Source organism: Balaenoptera physalus (assembly GCF_965194825.1).
Source record: "Balaenoptera physalus genome assembly, chromosome: 3".
Taxonomy (NCBI): domain Eukaryota; kingdom Metazoa; phylum Chordata; class Mammalia; order Artiodactyla; family Balaenopteridae; genus Balaenoptera; species Balaenoptera physalus.
The window spans coordinates 101,392,325-101,418,393 of record NC_138890.1 but is presented as its reverse complement, the minus strand read 5'-3'; the positions used below and the strand labels follow the sequence as shown (position 1 = coordinate 101,418,393).

At 37.8% G+C, this 26,069-nt stretch overlaps 1 protein-coding gene across 16 annotated transcripts in view; it reads right to left on the bottom strand.

The window, feature by feature from the left end:
* The window catches only part of MCTP1 (multiple C2 and transmembrane domain containing 1), a gene marked incomplete at its 3' end in the record, with an annotated part of 550,519 nt that overhangs the window by 52,577 nt on the left and 471,873 nt on the right, over window positions 1–26,069 (bottom strand). For all 16 annotated transcript variants that reach the window (XR_014262452.1, XM_082458039.1, XM_082458052.1 and 13 more), the window contains one exon: window positions 23,156–23,209. Coding sequence is in view for 15 of the 16 variants with exons in the window: in XM_082458039.1 (XP_082314165.1) it covers window positions 23,156–23,209 (54 nt within the window). The remainder of the gene's footprint in view (window positions 1–23,155; window positions 23,210–26,069) is intronic.

Below are 26,069 nucleotides of genomic sequence, written 5' to 3'. Positions count from 1 at the left end.
TCCTAGATTACTTCAATAAAAACTAGAGTCTTTTTTTAAATTGTCTCAAATTTACTTGAGTAGAAAAAAGAAAATATAACCCTTCATAAACATAAAAAGCACAAACACAAACATATCTAAGAAAACAAAAGTCAATCCAAAGAACTGATATAAGTGAAAAATCATATCCTCTATCATCCAAACCAAGACACTTCTGAAGGTGAAATTGAGCACTATTAATAATTACAGTAGGATAACAGGCATAAACTGGGACTCTGCTAGGCAAACGAGGACCCTTGCTTACCTGAGTTCTAAGACTAACCTGGGCAGGAGGGTTGATTAAGATTTAGGGCACTAACCCAACAGAAGCCTGCATCCAAGTCTTGAAGCTTAGCAATCACTGCAAATATTTTAAGAGGGTCCTAAAGCCAGAGGATCTGGTTCAGAGGCTCACACTGGCTTGGGCAGAGCAGGATGAATTCTTAGGTCCCAATTACCCTGCCTAGGAAGAGACCAGTAGAAACCGTGACATGCCAGTGGAAGAATGAGCACAGTAGTGACATTTACCCACAGCAACTTCAGCAGTCTCATGACATGTAAAGGATTGGTCCTCAAAGGCAGAGAAGAGGGAAAACAAACCAGGCATTCTTCTATACTCATCTTACAGTTTTTAGGAAGCATCTTTTCCCTAAGTTTTTAGTTCTATTCTCATACAGTCCGCACAAACCACCTAACAATTATTGTCACATGGATTTCCTACTGCTTTCTTCCTGGGTGAACGATTGCAATATTATTGTAAGACAAAGGAAGAATGGGTTGTGCATTTTCATTATTCAGTGTATACAAAGAAATCAGTGTATAAAGGTTGTTTTAGAAGTACAAAATAGCTAAATGAGAAAGCATGTTTTTCTAGGAAATTTCATTTATTTCCTTGGTTTTAATAATGATTGTGGTATATAGTTGCTTTTGCAAATAATTACAATGGATTTGCAAATAAATACAATGAAAGTAAAAATTGCCTATTTACTTTCAGATATTACTTCCATTTTAAAAATAAACTCAAAATATTGTATTCATTCAATACAGAACTCTACTCTTAGCCTTAATGTTGGAACCCCCTTCTTAAAATGTGAAGACCAAAGAAAATATATATGCAGAAGAATCTGAATCTTCACAAAGTAACTCTTCTTCTAGAAAGTATACGTAGGGTAGACCATGCCTCTTCCGTGTACAGTTGCCTGTGCCTGTAACGGAAGGGAAGCATAATTGGCCTGCTGACCCCAAGAGAAGAGCAGTATCTGAGGAAACATTGAAATAATTACTAAATATGTGTATTAAAGAGGCATGGTGATAGTTACAGGAGAAGGGAAAGGGAAGGAAAGGAAGAGAGAACTCGTTCTTAGATGATTATAAAATATATCTTATTTACCTGAGAGAGTTAAAATGTATTGGCTATGCTTTTCAAAAACTGGTCTTAATTACCCTTGAGATCAGAATTCCATATGAGGTAAATATGTTTTTAGATAGTTTTCTAAAATATGTATAATTTACTCAAGGCAAAAAGGACTGTGTCCTCTGGAGTCAATCTAGCCTCACAGGTAAATACAAATTTAAGTAGATTTCTAAGAAGTATATTATGTACAGCGGCTGATAGAGTGGAATGTCTATGAAGAAGCTGGGAAGGTGCGTCAGTTAAGTACATAATAAAAATGTATTGGAAATATACATCATTTTCTCAGTGGACTATAATTGGCGCATAGTAAAAAGTCTTATTTTAAAAAATGTGTTCTGCATCCACAGACTTTTAAATCTCAATAACTGCGTTATTTTTAAAACTCAGAATGCTAAGCAATATTAGTGAGAGTGACAGAAGAACTGTACGGTAGATGTCATTCTATAATTTACAACTCTCTTTGACATCTTTTTCTTCTCCTTCTTCTTTTAAAGCAGACTTCATCTAAAGCCATAGGTGAAGAGTTAAAGAAGATGGAGAACAAAATTCAGCTTTCCTTACTAAACTGACTGATGCTTTCAGGAGTGTCAAAGTATATTTAACTTTAAAATATATCCTCTTTTATTTTCCAGAAAGAGTTTTTTTTGTTTTTTTTTTAAATTATAAACAACAGAGAGAGGGAGAGGGAGGGAGAGGGAGAGAGGGAGAGAATTTTCAGCATCTAGAGTAAAATAATTATCTTGTTCTGTCATTTATACCTTTGTTTGGCGGGGAAGCCTTCTCTATCCTGCTAATTAAGAGACTTCCTCCTTCTAACGCCTCACCACTCTCCCAGCCCATCCACTCAATTTTAGCTTCACTTGTCTCCTTCCCCTGCAACCTATATGGACTTTAGTGTACCTGCCCTTATGTTCTTTCTGTATTATCCTGTTTCTGTACAAATTGTTCTGGGCTGTTGAGCTATGCACTGTTCTGCTTTGGCTACTATAGACTCCTGTGCTGTCATGTAGCCCCAGGTGAGCCTTCGCAGTTACTTGACAATCTGTTCATTCATCTTGTGTTGACTGGCTATCACATTCCTCCCAAGTATTCTTTCAATCCTCTTCCTTTTTCCAGAGGCTTCCACCCCAACTTTCAACTATTTCTCCCACTTTCCTGAGAGAACTGAGGTCACATGTGCTTTCTCAACACTCACTCTTTCACCAGAAGCTCCCCATGGAACTTCATCCCTTCTCCTGTGCTTTTCCTTCCATCCACGTCTATCTCTTCTGAGACCTTGATCCTCCTTCTCTTCTAGCTCTGGAATTCCACCTTCCCCACTGGTTCCTTCTAAAACAGTGTGAGCTCTCCATCACTAAGGCAAACCCCAAGTTCTTGCCAACTTCGTTAAGTTCTTGTCCTTCCTTCTCTTACCCTTTCAGAGTCAAACTATTCTGCAGGGCAGTTCATACAAGCTGCCTCCAACATGCCCTTGGCTTTCTGCTCCCATCACTCTAGGGACACTATGAGCACCAAGGTCATGACTAACATAATCACCAATGTTCATGACTTTTTTCTCAGTTCTCATCTTCCACGAGAATTTGCCATATTTAATTCGAGTGACATATTTCTCAAAACTCTTAGTTTCCATGACAGGGACCCTCTGACTCCCCTCCTACCACTCTGACGATTCCTTGTCAGCCATATGCTCTGTTCCTCCTCTTCCCTGGCCCCATAAATACAGGCATTCTCCACAGAACTGTCCTTGGCCCTCTTCTCTTTACTCTCAGCAGCCTCTGGTTCAGTAATTACTTTGATCTCTAATGAGGACTGCTCACATTTAGGTCTCTGGCCTTAACCTCTTCTTAGATTTACAGTTTTCTATTTCTAGTGCAGGCATACCTTATTTTATTGTGCTTTGCAGATATTGCATTTTTTACACATTGAAGGTTTGTGGCAAGCCTGCATCAAGCAAGTCTATCGGCACCATATTTCCAACAGCATTTGCTCACTTCGTGTCACTGTGTCACTTTTTGGTAATTCTCCTAATATTTCAAACCTTTTATTATTATTATATTTGTTACGGTGATTGTGATCAGTGATCTCTGATGTTACTACTATGACTTGCTGAAGGCTCAGATAATGGTTAGCATTTTTTTAACAATAAAGTATTTTTTAATTAAGGTATGTACATTGTTTTTTAAGACCTAAAAATGCTATTGTGCACTCAATACACTGCATACAGTGTAAACATAACTTTTATATTCACTTGGAAACCAAAAAATTTTTGTGATTCATTGTATTGTGATATTCGCTTTATTGCAGTGGTCTGGAACAGAACTCACAATATCTCTGAGGTATGCCTGTGTCTGCCAGAATACTCAGTTTGATGGCCTGGTGACATTTCAAACACAACATATGAGAAACAGAAGTAGTTTTCCTCCCCTCTAAAATCTATCCTTAACTCAGATCCCTTGTTCCATTTAATGACTTGATAATCTTCCCAGGCACCCATGACCAGTAAACCTGCTCCTGCTGCAAACAATAATGATAACACTACTAATAATATTACACCTAGGAAATCCTTACTGTATCACAGACAGTGTTCTAAGCTTTCCACATATTTATTCATTTAATCCTCATGACAACCCTATATTGTTAACCCCATTTTACAGATGAGGAAACTGAGGGACAGTCACACAACAGCCTAGTTCCAGAGCCAATACTCTTAACCACTATACTATCTTGCCCCGAGAAATCTTCAGTGATTGTTGGCAGCATTCTTAAGATGTGTTATAGCTGAGAGTGGCTGGAACGTGGCTCATTTGAGGTATGAAGGAGTTGAAATTGGGTGGTGGTCATGGGAATGGAAAGGAGAATGACTGATGGGAACACATGGGGATATTTAATGACAGGAACCGCACTCAACTCTGAGTCACCTATAGCACCATGGGTAGTGGCTGGGTCTCAGAAACCTGTGAATGAGGATAGGAGTGAATTATACACATAGGGAGCAGAAAATTCCTTTTTCTACCATACTGGCAATGGTAGAAGCAATTCTGATTCCTTATAGGAAGTATAGATGTTAGAGAGAAGATCAGAAAGATACTGGCAAAATGAAGATGATTTGACAGTCACTTTTCTTTTACTAAATAATATACAGCATACAACATGGCTACTTTGAGTGGTTATGGGACTCTGATGTCTGATTTGCTGTTTTCTATTCATACATAATCTTTCTATTCATTGAGTATTTAACCAAATGCTTACTATTAGTATACCAGTGTGCATAATATGTATTATACTACTTAGTTCTGGTCACTAGAATTTATAATATTTTTGTGGAGGTATGACACATTAAAATTGAATAAGTTCATGAGTTAATAAATACTATGTAAATGTCATAAAGCAATGTGGCATAGTGGTTTAAATCATGGGCTTTAAAGTCTAGACAGAATTGGGTCCTAATTTCAGTCTTTCTTTGTGACCTTGGATAAATCACTTAGCTGAACAGAGTTCATTTTCCTCATCTGTAAAATGTAGATGATAGAACTTACTAAATGGAGTTTCCATGAGGAAGAAATGAGAGGATGTATGTGAAGATAATGCTCAGCATGGTGCCTGGCACATAATTACACCCCCCCCCCCACACACACACACAAAGGAAGGGGAAAAAAGATGAGTGTCAACTGAGGAAAACAAATACATTATTATATGTTCTGAAGTGGAGCTCAATATTGGCTAAAGAGTTAACTGGCTGGGGTGGGAGGAGCAGATTCCAGCTGAGTCTTAAAGGATGGACAGGTCTTGAATAAGCAGAAAGGGCATTTCATGTAGATAGCAAGGCAGAGCATATCAAGAGAATCTAAGAGGAAGGTACAAAATAAAGAGTAGTACAAACACAAAATCTACAGAACTTATATTACGGATTAGACAGAGAGAGAACCACCAAAGATGATTTGAGTTTTTGAGTCTTCACCAGTAAAATAACTGTGCTACTGGTAGAAATCCATCGGCTATGAAAGGAAGCTATTTTTAGAGGAAGAACACAAGTTCAGGTTGAAATACACTGAGTTTGGGGTTATGATGGGACAACTTTCAATGTCCAGAGGATAGAAAGAGACAACAGACTTGGGACAAAAGGCATAGCCAGAGATTTTTCAGCTCCTTGAGAAGAAGAATTAGTTAGGTCTCATTTCTCTTTGTATCCCTCAGAGCGCCTACCATGGTGCTTTGAATATTCCAAGTACATTAACACTTGTTGCATGGATGAATGAATAAATGAATAAACAAATGAAAGTAAACATTTTGTTGTTATCTTCCTTGGGGATAGTTAAAATTGTGGGCACAGATCAGTTGTCTAAGGAAGAACAAAATTGGGACTATCCCAATATTGGAGACAAAAGACAAAAATTGAAGCGTTAGTATAAAAAAACATGAATGCACAGGGAGATAGGGATAGAAGGCGATATTAAATGGTGGTCAAGGGGGCATTGGAATAAATGCACTAAAAAAGTGGAAGACCAAGAGAGGTTATTGATGTCTTCAGGGAGCAAGTTTAGTCAAATGTTATAGATGGAAGCCACAAAGGAAAGAATTAAGGTTGAACAAAAGCGGGGAGTAAATGGAGGCAACAGATGGTGATGGTGAATGAAGGGGAAGAAACCTCACTACCCCTCACTGCACTTTTTTCTTAAAATGTGTCAGTATGTGCTGCACAGAATAAACATTTGTCATAGGTGTGCCAATAATTAAGTGTACTCATAATGAATATGTGAAAGAATGAATGAATTGAATATGAAATCACTCATATTGAATATCATTCATACTGAATATGAAAAACTACTATCTCTCGATTTCTTTTTCTTAATCAGAAACATTTCACCTTCATTTCTGTGCTGTGGGTATCTAAATAGATACAAATGTACTCGTAGGTGACAAAGTTGGTCAAAACCTGTAAGATAAACACTTATCTCTTTCTAATATTTTACCTGCTGTTATGGGAAAAGACCCACCCAGAAAGTTGTATCACTTTGCATTAGACTGTGGGAGGGGAATTTTTATGAATAAATATAAGGAATTTTAATTTTCTTATCAGTTGTTTTAGTATAAGCTATAGCCCCTCCAAGTGGCTCTCGTCTGGATAGTTTCTTTTATTAAAACTAATTGTTCTGCATGTTTGGAAAATGCACAATTTTATCATCATGGAGAAAAGTCTGCATCATGTCTTTATACCATAAAAAGCAAACATGACTTACAGAAACAGAAAAACACCTGAAATCAATAAGCATCTATTTACTTTTCCCCATCTAAATGAAAAACAGGTATCAATAAAATATTTTAGCTATGGGTTTGCCTTTTTTAATGCTATGGAATTCATGCTGAGTGGAGAAAACTCATGCTTGATACATTCAACTTCTAGTACAGTTTCAAGGTGAATTACTAAATCCTCAAAACCTGACCTTCTAATGAAGGCACTGATACAAGCAGAGTTGGTGAAGAAAACCACAAGGATACAAAAATGCATAAATATATGACCAGCTAGGGACAAATTTCATGGAATTATCACCAGATCTCTACAGACAAGGCATATCTATCAAATGTGCCTACCATAAGCTTTGATTCCATTAATTTCCCGAGAAAAGACATCAGGTAGAGTTCTGGATACCAGGTGTGTAAACACTGAGAGATTCTGATATTACGGTATCTTTCACATAGAAACCTGAACACAACCCAACCAGATGCAGAAGCGAGTTTCCGCTGGGAATGCTACCTACCCTTTTACTACTAGTATCATTATTTAAACGTTTAATGCAGGAGAAACTGAAGGCCAAAAAAGAACACGCCTGCACTTAATTTCAAGTGACAGCTAATATAGTGCATTAAAGGTGTAATACTATACACATGGTAGTTATATATAAATAGTAACATTAAAAGGGGTTACAACATCCCTAAGACATCCTAAGTCTAAAACACTTAAAAAGCACATTTGCAGTACAACTTATCCTAAATTATTTTAATTGATTTCAAGAAGACTTCAGATTAGTAACGGGCTTTGACTTTTCCTGATTATAAAAGAGAAACACAGATGAATGCTTTTTAGTCAGCCTAATATCATTCCCAGGTAGACTACGACGTAACCTGTGTTACTTAAATGCCATTAACTATCAACGAACGTTATTTTCACATAAATGTTTTATGTAAATTTTGTTTGCCTAAAGTTGTTAGTTCTCTTAATAAATATAGCTAATGCAAAATGTCTCTTTTTTTTTTTTTTCTTCTTTGGTGCTTTCCTTGCATTCATTATCCAGGAACTTTTTCAAAGAGAAAGAGGGGAGAAAAAGGCAGAGTGACAGAGCTTGAATACTTAGCAACCATTTTACCATTGAGGGTCCTTTTTTTTTTTTTTTATAGTATGAAAAATAATCCAGTTACATTCTTTAGCTCGATTACTTACAAATAACTTATCTGAAAAAAAAAAAATCAAGTAAATCTGTCAGTTGTGGAAGTTTATTTTTCCATGTGTTATCTAGAGATAAGCCAGCCTGTACTATTAGATTTCCACTGACATAATTGTGCATGAATTCTGATCTGATTTGGTATTACATGGTGCAAAAGGTGACACATTTTCTCTAATATACCCCATTAGAAAGGAAAGAAATTGCTAAAGTATGAAATCCGAGGACCTTGATTCAGAAACTATGTGACTTTGAGGTCAACTCAACGGAAAAGAACTTGTTCAAGTACCCCAGGCACTGAAGGTTGAGACAAGCAAATCTAATACCCAGGGTAGTTACTCTGTTGGATAATCAATAAAATCTTACATTATCAGACTGCAACAGCTGTATATTCGTTTATCATATTGCCGTGTGTGTCTCCAAAATATTCAGGTGTGGAATCACAAAGAATACAGATACTGTCCCCATTCCCAAATCATTGCTGATCAGAAGACTCGGCTAAGAAATCAGAACCAAGAAACAGAATTCATGTGCATAACGTGCTGAATGTTGATTTTAACATCCACGTAATGTCACCTCACTACAGCAGAGAAACATTAGCTTCAAAGATCCTGGAAAAGAGGCTTGACCGAGTTACTCAGAGTTCTTACAGCACAATTTTTAGAGATATAAGTGATCTTTGAAATCCTATGAGAAATGTCCTTGAACAAATTAATAAAATACCAGATGTGAACTCTTGGCAATTCCAAGTACATTTTCTAAAAAGTAGAAACTCTTATGTTTTAAGACGGAAATGTTGTACCACCTCTTTTCCTCACTTGGCTTCTTATTTCTGGCAGCCAGGCAGAGTAAATAAGTACTTCCAGAACACAGGACTAGCATTTCGTCCTCCATCGGTGGAGGACAATGAATGTCCATTACAACTTAAATAGGAATTTAAAAAGGATTCTTTACAACTCCTTCATTCCCCCACCCCCCAATTAGTTTCAAGGGAGAGCTTAGGTAGAAGGTGAAATTTGGGGACTACATCTTTATCTATGGGCAAAGCAAAAGAGGAGAGATATAGGGAGCCCTTTGAGTTTTCAGTGGAGAAGTTGAGAACGACAATTTAGTCAATCCTTTGTTGCTTCTCCTTTCATAAATCAAAAACAAAAGTGAAATAAAAAGAAATAGCATGATAAAACTTGGATATACCTGTCAATTTGAAAGTGCTATGTTTGTTTAATTTTTGAGATAACCTAACCCAGCACTATGTGCAGATAAACCTTAGACAAAGAGAGAGTCTCCTGGTAATAGGCTCCATGTTCCTGAAGGCTACAGGACATCTATTAGAAGTTTTTGCTCTTTGGAAATTGTGGCTGATTTTATTTTTGAAAGATGGCCACACAACATCTCTTATCCTTTAGGTTCTTATGCAATATGACCTTGACACTCCTGATGAAGAGGGAGAATCGAATTCACCCTCTCCTTGAATCTGGCCTGCTTTTAGGGACTTGCTTGACTAATAGAATATGACAGAAGTGACATTCTGGAACCTTCCAAGGCTAGGTCATAAGCAGCCTTGCAGCTTCCACCTGGACCTCTTGAAACACTCGATTTTGAATTCTCCCTCTCAGGACCCAGCTGCCATGTTAGGAGAAACCAGCAACAACCTCTAGTCATCTGACTGAGCCACCTTGAATGTCCAGCCTTTAGATGACCATAGCCCCAGAAATCTGGCTGGAACCACACGAGAGATTCAGGCAAGAACTGCCCAGGTGAGCCCAGTCAACGCACTGCATAGTTGAGAAATGGAAAATTATTGCTTTAGGTCACTAAGTTTTGTTTTTTGGGGGTTGGGTAAGGCTATTATACAAAAAATGGTAGGCTTTGGAGACAACAGACTAGAGTTTGAAGTTTGGTTGTTTTACTTCTTTTGTGAATTTTAGTGAGTTACTTTATGCCTCAGAGGTTTCTGTCTTCATCAGAAAAATAGTGACAATAGTAGCTGCTTCTCAACTGACCCATATTCCTCCAGCATCATATTTTCCTAATGACTCTTAGATCAAGGCCAGAATAAGCACGGTTACTATATATGTTCTGCTCTGAACCAACTTTTTTTTTTTTTTAATATTTATTTATTTATTTTATTCTTGGCTGTGTCTGGTCTTAGTTGCAGCAGGAGGAGTCTTTCGTTGTGGTGTGCGGGCTCACGAGTTGTGGCGCGAGGGCTTAGTTGCCCTGCGGCATGTGGGACCTTAGTTCCCTGACCAGGGATTGAACCCATGTCCCTTGCATTGGAAGGCAGATTCTTTACCAGTGGACCACCAGGGAAGTCCCCTGAACCAACTTTTGAGGCATCAAAAATATTTGGCCTCCTTTTACATTCATACTTCTTGCTTCCACATTGGATCTGTGTTTACTTATTGGAAGCACACTGAATGGGTGAATGGGAAAAAGGCACTATTAATAGACCTGTTGCCATCATTTTTCCAAACACTCTCTCAAGACCTAGAACGCAGGGAAAAGAGGACTGGGGCAGGCATATAGGACACTTTCTCTGTCTATACTGGACAGAACAGGCTCTGGCTCTGCAGAATTGCATTCCAAGTGGCCTAGTTGTCATCTCTAGGTGGGTCAACAGGCTTTGCTGGGAAGGAAAATTAATGAGAGGATTTCTTTTCCGATCTCAGTTTCTTCATCGTCAGACAAGTTACTTAATTCCTAGTCTTAGCTTCTTCTCTATTCGATAAGTTAACTGGTTTCTAGGCTCAACTAATTCTCTAATTTAGTCACATTATCTGGTTTCTAATCTTAGCTGCTTCCTCACTAGCCAAGTTAATCTTCCTGATACTGAAGCATGGGGAGGATACTTGATAAGCCAATACACAGAGTCATCGAGAACATTAAATGAGGTAAGGAAGGGAAAGCACTTTGAAACACTGAAGTGCTACATACATATAAGGATGCCACAGCTAGGCATCTCCCAGTCATCCAAAATCCTCAATTTCCCCTTACTCTATCCAACATAAAAATTTTCAATAATCTTCTTACAGTCACTATTAAAAATATCTCTCAAATTTGTTTCTTTCTATTGTCATTATTACCATTTAGGTGTAAGATGCCATTATTGATGGCCGGAGCAACTGTGGAACCTTCTAGCCTATTTCCCCACTTCAAGTCTCATCTCTTTTCATGCCATCCTCTGCCCCACTGCCAAAGTTTCCTTTGTAAAGTACAAGTTTCATCATGACAAATCTCTACTTTAGAACTGCCTTTTACTCCTCACTGCTTGGAGAATAGAATTCAAATTCCTTAGATGATGCTAAAGCCTTCACAACCCTAAATTTCCCCGTCCGGTGTCATTTTCCTCCACTTCTGCTCCTACTACCCCACATACTCCTTGACTTTACACACCACACTTCCTCATACATCCTCATTCATCCTTCAAGACCTAAACCAAATGCCATTTTCTCCGTGCAACATTTGCAGACAGTCCTATGAAGATGGTCACCCTCCTGTTTTTCTCACCCAGATTCTGTTCACAACTTTATTATAGCATTTTTCTTACTGCATTACAAGTATTAGTTTACATCACCAAGGGTCCCATCAGACAGTGACTCCTGAAAGGCCCATATTGTGTCATATTTCTCTTTGTTTACCCAGTGACTTGTCCTTCAATATATGTTTATGTTAAAAAAAAAAAAAAAGTATCCGTTTTCAATAAGAAGGACACAGTGGCAAAATAGTTCAACCTATACCTGAGATTGGGCTTCAAGGGGTGGGAATATGTTTGTGAATTTAGGAAGAAAATAACATTTTAAAACTTCCTATCTGAGACTTTGACTGCTTTTAAAAAAAAAAGTTTGTCAAATTATATCAGGACATTGATTCACGCAGAGGATGTGGCATAGAATGCTGTATCTATCAGCCTAGCCTAAATTATGTTGCAGTGAAAAAAGACCTCAAAATCATAGAGGCCTATAAAAACAAAGGCTTATTTTTTACTCACGTTACCTGTCCATATGGGTTGGTTCCATGTCATCTTTATTCCAGAACTCAGGCTGACTGAAGACCTCCTACATGGACAGTTCCAGCTGTGTTTCAGGGGGAAAAAAAGAGAAATGGCAGAGCCAAGGATGGCTCTTGAGCCTTCATGTTGGGAAGTGGCATGGGTCAGCCAAAGTGAGTTACGTGGCCAAGTCTGAGATCAGTAGGCAGGAAAGTACATTTTGAACAGAAGGCAATCTGCCATAGATGCTACAGAAAGAAGGTAAAGAGACAGGTGACATTGTCACCACCATGTTAAGACCTCTAGAATAGTTTCCTGTTGATAGGAATCTAAGAAAACACACCCTGCTAACATGATTATAGCCATATATCTTTGTTTACTTTGAGTCTAGCTAAAGTTGGAAAATTTCAAAGAGGAAAAAAAGTACCATGAAGTTTTTATATCTATTAATTCTATACTAATTATGGAGCGTGATGAAACACAAAAAGTGCAGTATTTCTTGTGTGACAAGATTCTGGCCTATGGAAGCATGGAACCAATAAAATTGAAGGTTGCGTACTCTAAAAATCTATTAGACATTGTGCATCTTTTTCTTTATATAAAAATATCTTGATTTTTACAGACTGGAACTTTACCTGGCTTTGGATTTTCCCCAAGAAAAAAGATTTGTATTAAAACATTTTTTGAGCTCAACATATCACCAAGAGAAATAACCCAGAGGCCACTGAAATATTTTGGTGAAGCCACACATTTCCTGAAGTTGTGTTCTCATCAAATGATGTCATCACTACAGAGTTTCTGACCTTTCTTTAATATTTCCTTTTTTGCATGTAACTTAGAGAAAATAGATACCTCCATTTGCATAGCCAACTCCTGTTGGCAAGTTATCACAATCAAGGAAGAATTCCTACTTCGTGAACTCCTTTTAGAACCTGCAGAGTCAACGTCTTTAACATGGTGAAGAATTTCTTTGCCAAACAAACTTTCAGGCAGAATAAAAATCTTGGCACTCTGCGCTCAGATGGAGCATCTGTGACGCTTGGCAACACATCTGGTTCTGCTGCTTTGGTGAAGAATCATGCTCCTCATCTCAACATGCAGTTGTGTCAGCCAGTGTCAACGACTCTGCCAGCGATCATGAAAAACTTGTCTCTATTTCTATGAACGTTGTCAACCTCCTGAGAGCCAGGGCTGACACACTTCTATTTCAAGAAGTTTTGTCAAGAAATGGGAGTAGAAGAGTCAATTCATTTCTGCAATACAGAAGTTAACTAGCTTTCCAGAGGACCTGTCTTCAAATGTTTGGTTGACCTTCAAATGAAAGTTCCTCTTTTTTGAGGCAAAGGAAATCCAACTATTAGAATAACCCAAAAGGAAATAGCCCAATCATAGTTAGCTTTACTTGATGGATATTCTTGCCAAATTACCTAGGTAATCAATCTTTTCATTTAAATTCTTTTAGCTCAACAGCCACTCTGGAGGGGCATGTGGGGGGCAGACAGCTACCTAAACATTCCAAGGCTGGAGAAGGGCTTCTGCAAACTGGAACAAGGAGCGACAAAGCTTCCCAATTTGTTTACAGGTAGAAACCCACAGACAGCTGGAATCCTTAGATAACCCTTTGAAAGCTAATCCCGCCTCTGATGACCTTAACATGCAACCATGAATACTTGATCCTTTAAAAAAAAATGACAAAGCATTAATGATGCAGACTTCTCAAAGCATGATCTCAACAAGGATTTTGGAGAACTCTAGGAATCTCACTATGCCTAACCCTCATTTAATAAAGCCACAGCAGCTCCCATTTTGTTTGTTACTGTTTTCTTTTGCCAAATCAGTATTTTAAGCACTTATTGCTGTGAAACTGAAAAGTCATAGTCAAACAGATGTCAAAAATAACAAGCCTATTGCTGTGTCAAAAAAAACACTCCGTAATTTTAATATCAAAGCCAAACATCAGCCTTCTTGTAGAAGCTTACTTTTGAGCTGAATTCAACTTTATTTTTACTTGAAAAATTTGCATTTATCTCAGGTGTTTGAGGAAAATAGGCATTAATGTCAAGAGAAATGTGGTGAGAACAACAGAGATAAGACTTTAGGAAGATACGTTATAGTCTCTGTAAAATAATTCAATTCCCATTGCAAAAAAATGGCACGAAAAAGTTATTTGTATATGTGTTTATATGTTTTCTTCTGGGGAGAAAGTCTACAGCTGCCTTTAGATTCTGAAAGGGTCTGTGACCTAAATAAGGCTAGTACTGTCTGCCCTGGTTCTTTGCAGAGTGAAACATTTTAAGGAATGGAATGAATGTTGTGAGGAAGTGAACTTCTGTTGAAAAATGAAGTTGTTTACCACGCCTTGGTGCTCCACTCACCAATGAATAACAGAGGTTCCTCAATAGGAAAGTAACCAACTGCACTAGAGATGGGCTCTAACCCACTCTCCTTTTGGACAAACTTTTCTGAAATAAAAACTAAGGCAATTTGGAGAAAAATATTTGTTTTGTTAGATTCTGTTTTTAGTTTCCATATTAAATGAAGAACTGTAGAGCCATATTTTTACAGAAGAGTAGGACTAAGATAATAAGGAAAAATTAGGAACTCAGATCTAGTGCTTTGAAACGCAGCATTTTTTTTGAGAAGTATAGAAAATGCAGTTGGAAGATGCCTGTATTAGTTCCTATTGCTGCTGTAACAAATTATCATAAACCTAGGCTTAAACAACACAAACTTATTATCTTACAATTCAGCAGTTCAGAAATTGAAAATGGATCTCACTGGCCTAAAGTCAAGATGTGGACAAGACTGCATTTCTTTCTGGAGACTCTAGGGGCCTTTCCAGTTTCTAGAGGCTGCCCACATCCCTTGGCTTATGGCCCCTTTCCTCTTTCTTCAAAGCCAGTACAGCCGCTCACCTCCCTGCTCCGCCCCCAGTCAGTGTGTGTTTTATTAATGCCAATGCTCTGGCCCTGACTGTGTGTTCCCACGGTGGGTCCTCTATGGCTGCTCCTTCAGCTGCTGTTTCTTGATCTTCAGGTTCTCCTTGTACTTGTACTTGTTGAGCCTGTGGTGCAGGGCACATGCTGTTTTGGGCAGCAGATCCTGGGGCTTATGAACTTTCTGAGGTTCTCCTTCTGAATCTGGTTAATGATGGTGAGAACAAGGGTGACAGACTGGCAGACAGCTCAGGTCTCCGGGAGCTTGGACCATATGCCGCCTGTCACTTGGGCGATGTGCACCTGGGAGAGCTCCACCTTCAGGTGGTCCAGATGTTTCAGCAGCTCTACTTTCTTGCTGGGAAGGTTCTGAGCATTGGTTTTGGCCATTGCTGCACACTCTGATGGTCTCTTCCACTTTTAAGGACACTTGTAATATTGGGCCCACTCAGATAATCCAGGATAATCTCCCTATTGTAAAGTGAGCTGTTTAGCAACCTTCATCCCATCTGCTACCTAATGCCTCTTTGCCATGTAGTGTAACATATTCTCAGGTTCTAGGGATTAGGAGAGGGACCTCTCTGAGGGGCTATTATTCTTCCTACTACATAGCCCCTTAGCTGGTATGATGGGAAAGAGCTGAAAGCATAAGAGAACAGTGAGAAGAAGTGGAAACCTAGATGTAAACAGCCCCTAGCTGGGTTGGATAGTATGTTCTCTGATTGTGCTACTAAAGATCATCCCTGAGATCATTTGCATCTACATTTTTTTTTTTTTTTTAGTGGAAAACCTTAAGGAAGGGTAAAGATGCCATACTTGGAAACCTGAGTTTTAGCCCTGGCTCTGCCACTTATTGTCTATATCACCTTTGGCAATTCACTTAAGTTGTATGAACTATGGTTTCCTCATTTTACAATGAGGTCTAGAAGGGGCAGGGAGAGGATGGACTGGGACCGGCTAAGTGTCAGGGGCTCAAAGAAAGGAATCATGGAATTGCAGAAGTTCCACTGGCCCATAAGGGGGTCCTGGGATGAGAAACACCTGGTGCCCCTGGTGCCAGAGGCCCCTAATCCTAGACTCCCGCTAAGGACTCTGGTCCATGCCACCTATCAAGCAAACCTCAGTCATTGTGGACACATCCCCTGATGCCCCAGTCAGGGTCACAGTGTTACGGAGCCTGGCTCCAGGGGCCAGCCATGTGTGCTGGATGGGCTCTGGCCCAAGGGCTGTGCAGAGGCAGCTCCTGAGGAGGCCAAATGGGGGAGTGAACTGCGTGTGTGCAGGCAGAAGGCCTCCTGCCTTCCAGGAGACGGAAGGCCATGGGGCAGCAAGGCAGCCTTCTTTTGCCCGTCCTGGGTATCCACCAGTTTTTATTTTGCTATGATTCTAGATGAAGTAGAGACCGTTTCTACTGACTTGAGGTCAGCAGGCTATCTGCTCAGTGGGTGCAGGCATCAACAGGTTCCCAATAGGAGGAATGGACCCTTTCCCACTTTTTGCCAATTTTATTCTTATTTGCTCTTCTCCCCAGAAGGAAGCAACAAGGGTAAAGAGCCCATCGGGCTTTCTGCATGCCCAACCGCCCTCACTGCAGAGGTGAATTAGATAATAAGCAAGTGGAACATATTGTACTATGACTATAAAATATATCTCAGTTTATACCTCTGGTATGACATGTTTCCTATAATGTTTGAAAGGACATGTCTAGGCAGGCAGGCTTTTCTAATTTCTGTACTGTAGGATAGTTATATCAGGGTCTAGCAAAACAAGAAATGGAAAGACTGTTCCATTTGTGTTCTAGAGCATGGGTGGGACTAGATGGTAGTATCAGGCAGAATTCTAAGATGGCTGCCAAGATTCCTACCTCTTGGTGTATATGTCCTAAATAATCCCCTGCCTTTGTGTGTGAGGGGGATTTTGGAATATGATGGGATAGTTATTCCTATGATTAGGTTATGTTACACGGCACAGTTCACTTTAAAAAGGGAGATTATCTTTGGTGGGCCTGACCTAATCAGGTGAGCCCTTAAAACAACTGGGCTCTTCCTGAAGAAACAGATTTGAAGTATGAAAGAGATTTGAGACAGGGGTGATTCTCCACTGATGGATATAAAGATGGATGGGGCCATGGAAAGTGGAGACAAAGAGCAGAAAGCCAACAAGAAAGCAAGGGCTTCAGTCCTCCAACTACAAGGAACTTCATTCTACCAACAAACTAAATGAGCTTGAAAGTGGATTTTTCTGCAGAGCCTCTAGACAGGAACTCATCTTGACTGATACCTTGAGTGTGAGACTGAGCAGAGAACCCAGTTGAGCCACACCTGGACTTCTGATCTACTGAACTGAGAGCTAATAAACGTGTATGGTTTTAAACCAGAAATAAACTCACACACTATGGTCAATTATTCTATGACAAGGGAGACAAGAATATACAATGAAGAAAAGACAGTGTCTTCAATGAGTGGTACAGGAAAAACTGGACAGCTACATGTAAAAGCATGAAATGAGAACACTCCCTAACACCATATGCAAAAATAAACTCAAAATGGATCAAAGACCTAAATGTAAGGTCAGACACTATAAAACTCTTAGAGGAAAATATAGGCAGAACACTCTTTGACATAAATCGCTATAATATCTTTTTTGATCCACCTCCTAGAATAATGAAAATGAAAACAAAAATAAACAAATGGGACCTAATTAAACTTAAAAGCTTCTGCAGAGCAAAGGAAACCATCAACAAACTGAAAAGACAACCCACAAAATGTGAGAAAATATTTGCGAATGAAGCAACTGACAAGGGATTAATTTCCAAAACATACAAGCAGCTCATGCAGCTCTATGTCAAAAAAACAAACAATCCAATCAAAAAATGGGCAGAAGATCTAAATAGACATTTTTCCAAAGAAGACATACAGATGGCCAAAAAACACATGAAAAGATGCTCAACATCACTAATTATTAGAGAAACGCAAATCAAAACTACAATGAGGTATCACCTCATACCAGTCGGAATGACCATCATCAAAAAGTCTACAAATAACAAATGCTGGAGAGGGTGTGGAGAAAAGGGAACCCTCCTACACTGTTGGTGGGAATGTAAACTGTTGCAACCACTATGGAGAACAGTGTGGAGGTTCCTTAAAAAACTTAAAATAGAACTACGATATGATCCAGCAATCCAACTCCTGGGCATATATCCAGACAAAACCATAATCCGAAAGGATACACACACCAATGCTCACTGCAGTGCTATTTACAATAGCCAAGACATGGAAGCAACCTAAATGTCCATCAACAGAGGAATGGATAAAGAAGATGTGGTACAGATATACGATGGAATATTATTACTCAGCCATAAAAAAGAATGAAATAATGCTATTTGCAGCAACATGGATGGAACTAGACATTATCATACTAAGTGAAGAAAGTCAGACAGAGAAAGACAAATATCATATGATATCACTCATATGTGGAATCTAATTTAAAAAGATACAAATGAACATATTTACACAACAGAAATAGATTTACAGATACCAAAAACAAACTTACAGTTACCAAAGGGGAAACGAGGGGGGGGAGGGATAAATCAGGAGCTTGGGACGAACATACACACACTACTATATATAAGGTAGATTTAACCAACAAGGACCTACTGTATAGCACAGGGAAGTCTACTCAATATTCTGTGATAACCTATATGAGAAAAGAATCTAAAAAAGAATGAATATATGTATATGTATAACTGAATCACTTTGCTGTCCACCTGAAACTAACACAACATTGTAAATCAACTATACTCCAATAAAATTAAAATATGAAAAAAAAGAAACAGAAATCCTATTTTAATATTTTACAATGAACTATTGCTAGTCCTAGCAAATAAATATTTTAAAATAAAAAATGCCTCTAAGTTTGTGATAATTTGTTATGCAGCAATAACACCAATAATACTACTAATAAAATACTAACCACAAAATTTTAAAATAAATAATAAATAAAAATAAAATAAATAATAAAAAAATAATAAATACAAAATAAAATACTAATAAGCTAATACAATGGTATTCCACTTAAAGATAAGTTAGGATTTTTTTTTTTGTCTCCTCTTTTCCTGCCTTTCTCCAAAGCTTTAATCCATTTCCCCACCATGTAGTTATTTCATCTACTATAACTAGAAAATACCGTTTTGTCAGATTAAAAGCTCCTCTCATACCACTTACTTATTAGAGTTATCTCTTTCTTCCCCCCCTCACAGTTGATTTGAGATGCAGAGATGTATGCATCTTGGGTATATTATATACATGTTTAGGGCTGGAGGATCAAACCAGAAAATACAGATCTTGAGAATTAAGGCAAATAATCTGTGTTCTGACGTAACTCAGATATATTTCATTCATTGTAGCTACTTATCTTGAAACACAGTAACCTTGGCATAATGGTTGAAGAAAAAAGAGAAGCAATGTAAGCATAAATGTCTGAACATTTTAATATCTTTTTTCGATAAACATTACTAGAATGCCACGTATTTAGATCCATGTTTTTCCTGAGGAAAACCTGCATTCTATCTTCTGCTTCCTGATACTGCAGCTGGATCCTATTATAAGGGTAGGACACAACATGGGAAGCATGCCTAAACTTTTAAAGCTACAAAACAAAAGCTAATCTTCATTAATTAGATGTCTAGATTATGCAGATTGACCACTGTATTATTATATGTAACATGGTGAAAAACACTCTTATATGGTTTGTTGATAGTTCCACGTAGGTAATTTATCTAAGCCTTATTTATAAAGATATTGTATTAACCACAAAGGCAGAATTTGGTGTCAGGTAAAAAAATCAGATCAAACTGTGACTTTGTGGTTGATGGTTGAAAGAATGCTTTACAACAAAGGCAAATGAGAATGCAATATGATGTCTTTCTAACATTTAATTCAAGAAAAATTTCATCTCCAGCACAGCTTAACCTAGAGGTAAGACATAATGCAGATATAAGTGAAAATATTAACAAGTCAATGATTTATAACTAAGACTCACCATTTAAAACCCATATTCTCTGCCTTTGTGAAAACCACGGAATTGGATTAAGAGAGAAGCCACCTAATTTTAGATTTAAGCAAATGTGGACAATGGATTCTTAGAATAAAGGATAAGTCTGAGCATCACAAACCCTCACCTGATTAATGATTAGCTGTTTTAGTAAAAAGGAAGAACTTACGAAAAAATACTCATAGTCCATAATGTGGAAAAACTTCAAGATCTGGGAATCCAGGTAAATCATGACTTTGTTTTTACCAACTTTAACCAAAGTCTTCCCAGGTGCTAAAGTCAGTACTAAAGAAAAGCTATTACAAAACTATTCTGTTAAGTAATTATCATCTTTGCTTCAACTTCTTATACCTGTGTCTATATATGCCATCTATGTAATTATGATGAGGGAAAACACTCCAAGCTCAAAAGAAGTGAACAACTTCAGTTTCTGCTCACACGGACCTTGTCAAGTAGCCAATGACTTGTCCTTTCATTGTGAGTGACTAATATCAATGCTGGCTCTAAAGAAAGACACTTTTCATAATCGCCCAACAATCTGCTAAGTGAAAACATATGAATGGGCTTAGGCAAAGCCTGCCAGGGGTCTTTGCTGAATGGAAAACAGGTGCTCTCATTCTGTGCCACGTAATACCCCATTTACCCCCAAGTCCAAAGGTTACAGGACTAATAGCTGCCTTGTGGTAATCAGGGAAAGCCAAGACACTAGCCCTGGTGAAACATCTGGGACATATTTTACATACTTGCAACATATGCTTCAGGTTCAATTAAAGTGAGGCTTTGGCACATTTATTAATCTTTTTTACTTTTATCCTATAAGAGGACCCACTGACCTGACCCCACTATTATACCATATGAGAAAACAGAGAAATAATGAGAGCTAGAGGTCAGTACCTGCTCGTATGGCAAAAAACACACTTGTTTTCTCATGAAACTCCATTACGCATGACTCTATACACAAACTTTAAATAGAGGAACCAATGAATTTTTTAAAGTAGGAAATTACCCTTCTCCCACTCAGACACATCTGATAGCCAAGACTTACATTTACCACTGCGAGAGCCAGTCGAGAGACGGAAACTGGTAAATAGAAACTTGAAGGATCCTTTCATGTTTTCATTTCTTATATTGAAAACTTTGTATTTCCAGAGTATAAGCTTTCCACTCTAAGATTCTTCCCTCTATGATGCAAGTCTCTAAAAGTCTATTGTGAATTATTATATTTGAAATCTTTTTGTTCAGATATGATTTTTATACTATCAATTGCGTTATGAGTGAAAAAAAGCAAAATCTTCTTATATATCACTCAAATAAAGGCTTGGATTTATGAAAATCTGCTCACAATCCTTTCATATGGAAAACACACCATTTGTCTGCATCCTGTACAGAAGAATACAGTTAAATTCACACAGTCATTTAAGCGCTCGCTTTCAATCAACTTTGGTAACGAGACCTGAAAATATGTTAGAACCAGGGTGTCAATCTCAGACAACCAAACACTGGATAACAACAGATGCCACTCCAGAGATCTGGGGTTTTTTCTACCCTGGCATGTTCTACTTGACATCTATGTTTTGGTGAACTGGTTAACCAGGTGTGCTAACATCTAAGTGTGCCACTCCTAACATCCTCTCTATTAAAAGATGACCAAAAAGGGAGATTAGTAGTATAGAATATCAACAAACTGGCTAAAAAAATATAGGTTGACTTCAAGCAGGGGCACTGAAGTACTAGGCTTCACCAAGGGTTTCCACTTACTAACATTTCTCGGGAAACGCCTGCTACCAGAATGGACCTTTAAGGTGGCTTTAATAATAAAGCAGCAACAAGCAAGGGAAAATGGCCATAAATGGATGGCAGATCAGTGTTTATCAGCAGAGAAATGATGATTCAGAGCTGGCATGTTGAGTTTAAATACAAGCTCTCTACAGCTCTACAACTGACCTTAACAATAAATCATATCATTTATTGCCAGAAGTGTATGCTCATGTTATTCAACATTAAAAACAAGCACATATGTGTTTTTGCAGAAAGGAGATTTTGTTACTTTATGTTTGATGATGTTGCTAATGACTAAGTGATGTCCAGAAGAAAAATCTCACATAAAAACTCTATGAATTTAAAAATGTTTCAAATAGCAGTAGAAGGGAGAAAGTGTGTATGTGTGTATGTTTCTGTTTTCCTTCCAGCATTGAATATGTCAGGAAAAAAATCATTTGGGAAGTTAACTAATCACTGTGAATTTTTTTGACATTTCCAATGCTTGCTTCCAGCACTCAAATTCTTATACTGGGATACAAGTGTACATCTCTACTGGAATCAAAGGTCAAGGGCGTAAATTAAGATACACTGTTTTTCTCCTTTCTTTAAAAAATTTCAGTGCTTTACTGTAACAGAAGTCAGATAGATTCCATGAAGGTCAAAATCTGGTGTTATAGGCTGAACAATGTGGAAATAATGAATGATATTCTCACTCTCCCCTCAGTCACTCCCCGCCCCCCAATCGCACCCTAAGACTTCTTAGATTTTCGATCTAGAAGTGCCCAAAGATGATGATAAACCAGCATCCCTAGCCTCCTTGCCATAGAAAGCTGTTCTTCCGACCTCAGCCACTGCTGCGGTGGTGCAAGGCCATTCTGATCCCTCCTTCCAGTTGTCCCCTCTCCCCAGGGGACAACCAATCCAAGCAGTCCCAGAAACTAGCTGTTATCTACTGTGGTCACCAACCCCAAGCCAACCAGCAATCGAAATATGAGCCTCTCTGAACAGACTTTCCTGACCAAGGAGCCACGGGCCATTCCAAGTCTAAGCCAGGGCAGTGAGCACCGGGTTTACTTAAATGCCCTCTGGAGCCCTCCGCACACGTGTTCTTTTGCTGAGCAATTCTTGGAAAATTACAGATGACAATATCCATGTTTGACACATGCAGGCTGCTATTTTTTTCACTGCTCTCTTCCCCCCAAGTGTAGCCTGATTTGTAATACTCAAGATAGGACAAATTTTTGCCCTTCAAAAACAGTTGTCACTGCCGTTATCTTCGTGAGAGCTATCAAGTTCCAGACAAGCTGAATTTTTTTTTTTTTGTTCCTGGCAGAAAAATATTTGACCCAGCTCTGGACAAAAGCGAAGACGATTTATAGCCCTCTCTCCCTCTTTGCAACATGCAGTGGCATTGTTAGGATGATAAACAGCACTGTCCAATTTTCTGGACTCAAACACTTCAAGTCCTTTTTAACTGTCTGTGAAAACAGTGTCATGTCTACATTTTCCCATCCCCAGGTACCCAAGTGCTGGGAAAGATAATTACCTTGTCATCTTTGTCATCTTCTTCTTCCTCGTCCTCTAGCATGTCCTCCACTACCTGCAGACAGAAACAGAAGTCGTTTTCATGCTCTTAAAGGAGAGAATTTTGTTCTGTCATTTTGAACCTTTTAGAAGTGAAAACTTTATTAACATTTGAAACGGATGCACTGAGAGGGAATATCTGATCTAGAAATAGAGATTAGGAAAATGCTATGCCTTTAATTGATGAACACCAGGGAACTGAATGCCAGTCAGGGGAACCCTATTTGTGTGAAATGTTCTGTGACAATTTAAAGAATTGGAAATATGCATAAGGTAAACTAACACTAATTTGAAGGATGCTTTAAATCAGGAGATTTCTTTTTTTACCTACTCCATTGTCTATATTAATTAGGCACTTTAAATTTGGAGCTAGATAACTAAGCAGAAAACAGCTCTGCTATTTCTAATTTACTTGTCCACCAAACCTTAAGATAAAAATCTATGCCTGTTCATTGATTCATGCTGGTGAGCTATGGCATAAAGCTAACAATATCTTTCATGGCTCCAATTTTAATTCTGACATATAAGTGTCAACTCTTGACCATCTCTGAACTACTTGTTCATTTTGTGGATTACCTGAAACTCTAATTTTAATTCTCTGTGATTTTACACATGGATTATGTTATGAGAATGAACATTACTACCCAAAGAAAATAAGAGATGTATTCAATAATCAAATGTGTATATTATGTATATATAACCCATGTAGATAGATACGCACTCATGCATTTTTTAATGGCTCCTGGTTTACCTACTTCAGCAGAATGGTATAGTCATTTTGGATTTGCCAAACAATTTCCCCTTGCCTGGATCAATATATAACTACAGGCATTACAAATGAGACCTCACCCCATTTCAGGTGTTTTATCATGTTTTTATACACACACACTCCATGGAATCCAAAAATTTTAAAACTCTAGGGGGAGCTCTTATTCAGGTAAGTGCTAACTTATAACTGTATTTATGCCATTTGATATAATTTCTTGTGGTGCTTCTATTTTTTTATCCAGTATCTTTATCTCTGAATAAACTCGACAGAATCACGGTTATCAAATATTTTTAAACCTTTCTCCCAAAGCTCCTAACTTTAGAAGACAGAGATAGCTAGCTCTTCTTTCATGTGACTTTAGGATAGAGACAGGAATATGCTATGAATGAAAACTTCAGTAACTAAGACTTACTAAACAAAGAGTTACATAAACTGAGATAATACGTCAGGACCCTCAGTTATCCTAATAATTTTTCTCGAAGTTTCTAAAAGCATTAACGGATTTAAAAGAAGAGCCCAAACACAAACTTCTAGTTCTCACGAACTGATATATAACTAAAAGCATCTGACACTGGGAAATTGTTCTTAATTTAATGTCATACTTTAAATCTTCTATTAAGTGGTAGAATCTGGTGGTCTTTCATTTGGACACTCAGCATTTCAAAAGAATCAGAGTAGCACAATGTTCTGTTTCCAGTATCGGGTTAGAGTTTACACTGATTTTGGGGGCATATAAAGTAGTTCAGCCTCAGCAAGAAAGAAGGACTCTTGACATTCTAACTATACTCAGCCACTCCATAAGCATTTATTACAAATGCCCTTGTCCAAGGCACACAGTACTAGGGACTGTGGGAATAGAAAGCTGAATAACACACATATACTTCATCTATAGTCATGTCAGCCCACAAGAGGCTTATAATCCAATAGAATTTAAATGGGGGCCATCAGATAGCCTTTCATGTTGACTTTTAACTTCCTGAAAATTTGAAGCATGCATGTCATAAATATATAGACAACAATAGTGACAATGTATAATTGAGGTGCTGTATGCCAGGCTATTCCAAACTGGGACCTTTGTGATGGAGGTTGAAATAGGAGAGGCAGTCACAATATTTCAGTACATTGTGTTGCATCAAAAGAATTCACCTAACACAGCAAGTAGCTAAACTAGAACTCAAACCCAGATTGTGGGATAGCAGAGCCAGCTCTGAAACCCTGCCCAGTTCTAAAACCCAAAAATAAAAAATAAAAAAGGGAAAAAAGGAAAAGAAAAACAAAAAAAGATTGACTTCTCACATGATCCTTTTAATGATTATACTTTTGTATCTCTTATAAAATGGTGTTATAAATTTTAGATTTATATTAAGTAATATTTTAAGGTTGGTCATTATCTATTTTTAAAAAATAAAAATTATATATATTTCAGGTATACAATATGATTATTTGATATATATTAGATTAAGTAATTTTTTCCTAAAATTACTCATGTAGAGTCATATATCAAATATGGAAAATGAAATGAATATTATACTTTTATTCTTATACATAAAAGTCAAACAATATTTTAGGTGGTTATTGTTAAGAATGTATTATGTATCTCTCCTCTTCAGTACTTACCGTCGTACTACAGTGCAAGGAAGGCAGAATGGTATCAGATTGTGCCTAGCAGTTCATAATAAGTATTCAAGAAATATTTGTTGATAGACTGAACAGAAGAAAACGTCATCTATGTTTCATATCTTTGAACATGCATTTTGGTAGAGGGCCTATCATTTATCTCACAGAACTCAACTAGCTCACCTGTAAAGACTTATACCTAATCAATGATGCAGATTAATAAAAGCAAATATTCAAACTGTTTTCAAAGATTTGCCTGGCAATAGAAAGCATGGATATTTAACTGTTACTTTAAGATTTGGAGATCTCCACTATCTTTAAGTTGATTTTCAAAGATTCAAAATATTATTGAACCATAAAAAAACCAAGAAGTTAATTTATGCATTTCACAGATCAGTTGCAGATCTTATGTTCAAGAAGGACTCAAAAGGTGTACAGAATCAGGCTCTTCATTTGCAAAACCCGAACTGTTCCCACCCTGCACAAGTGG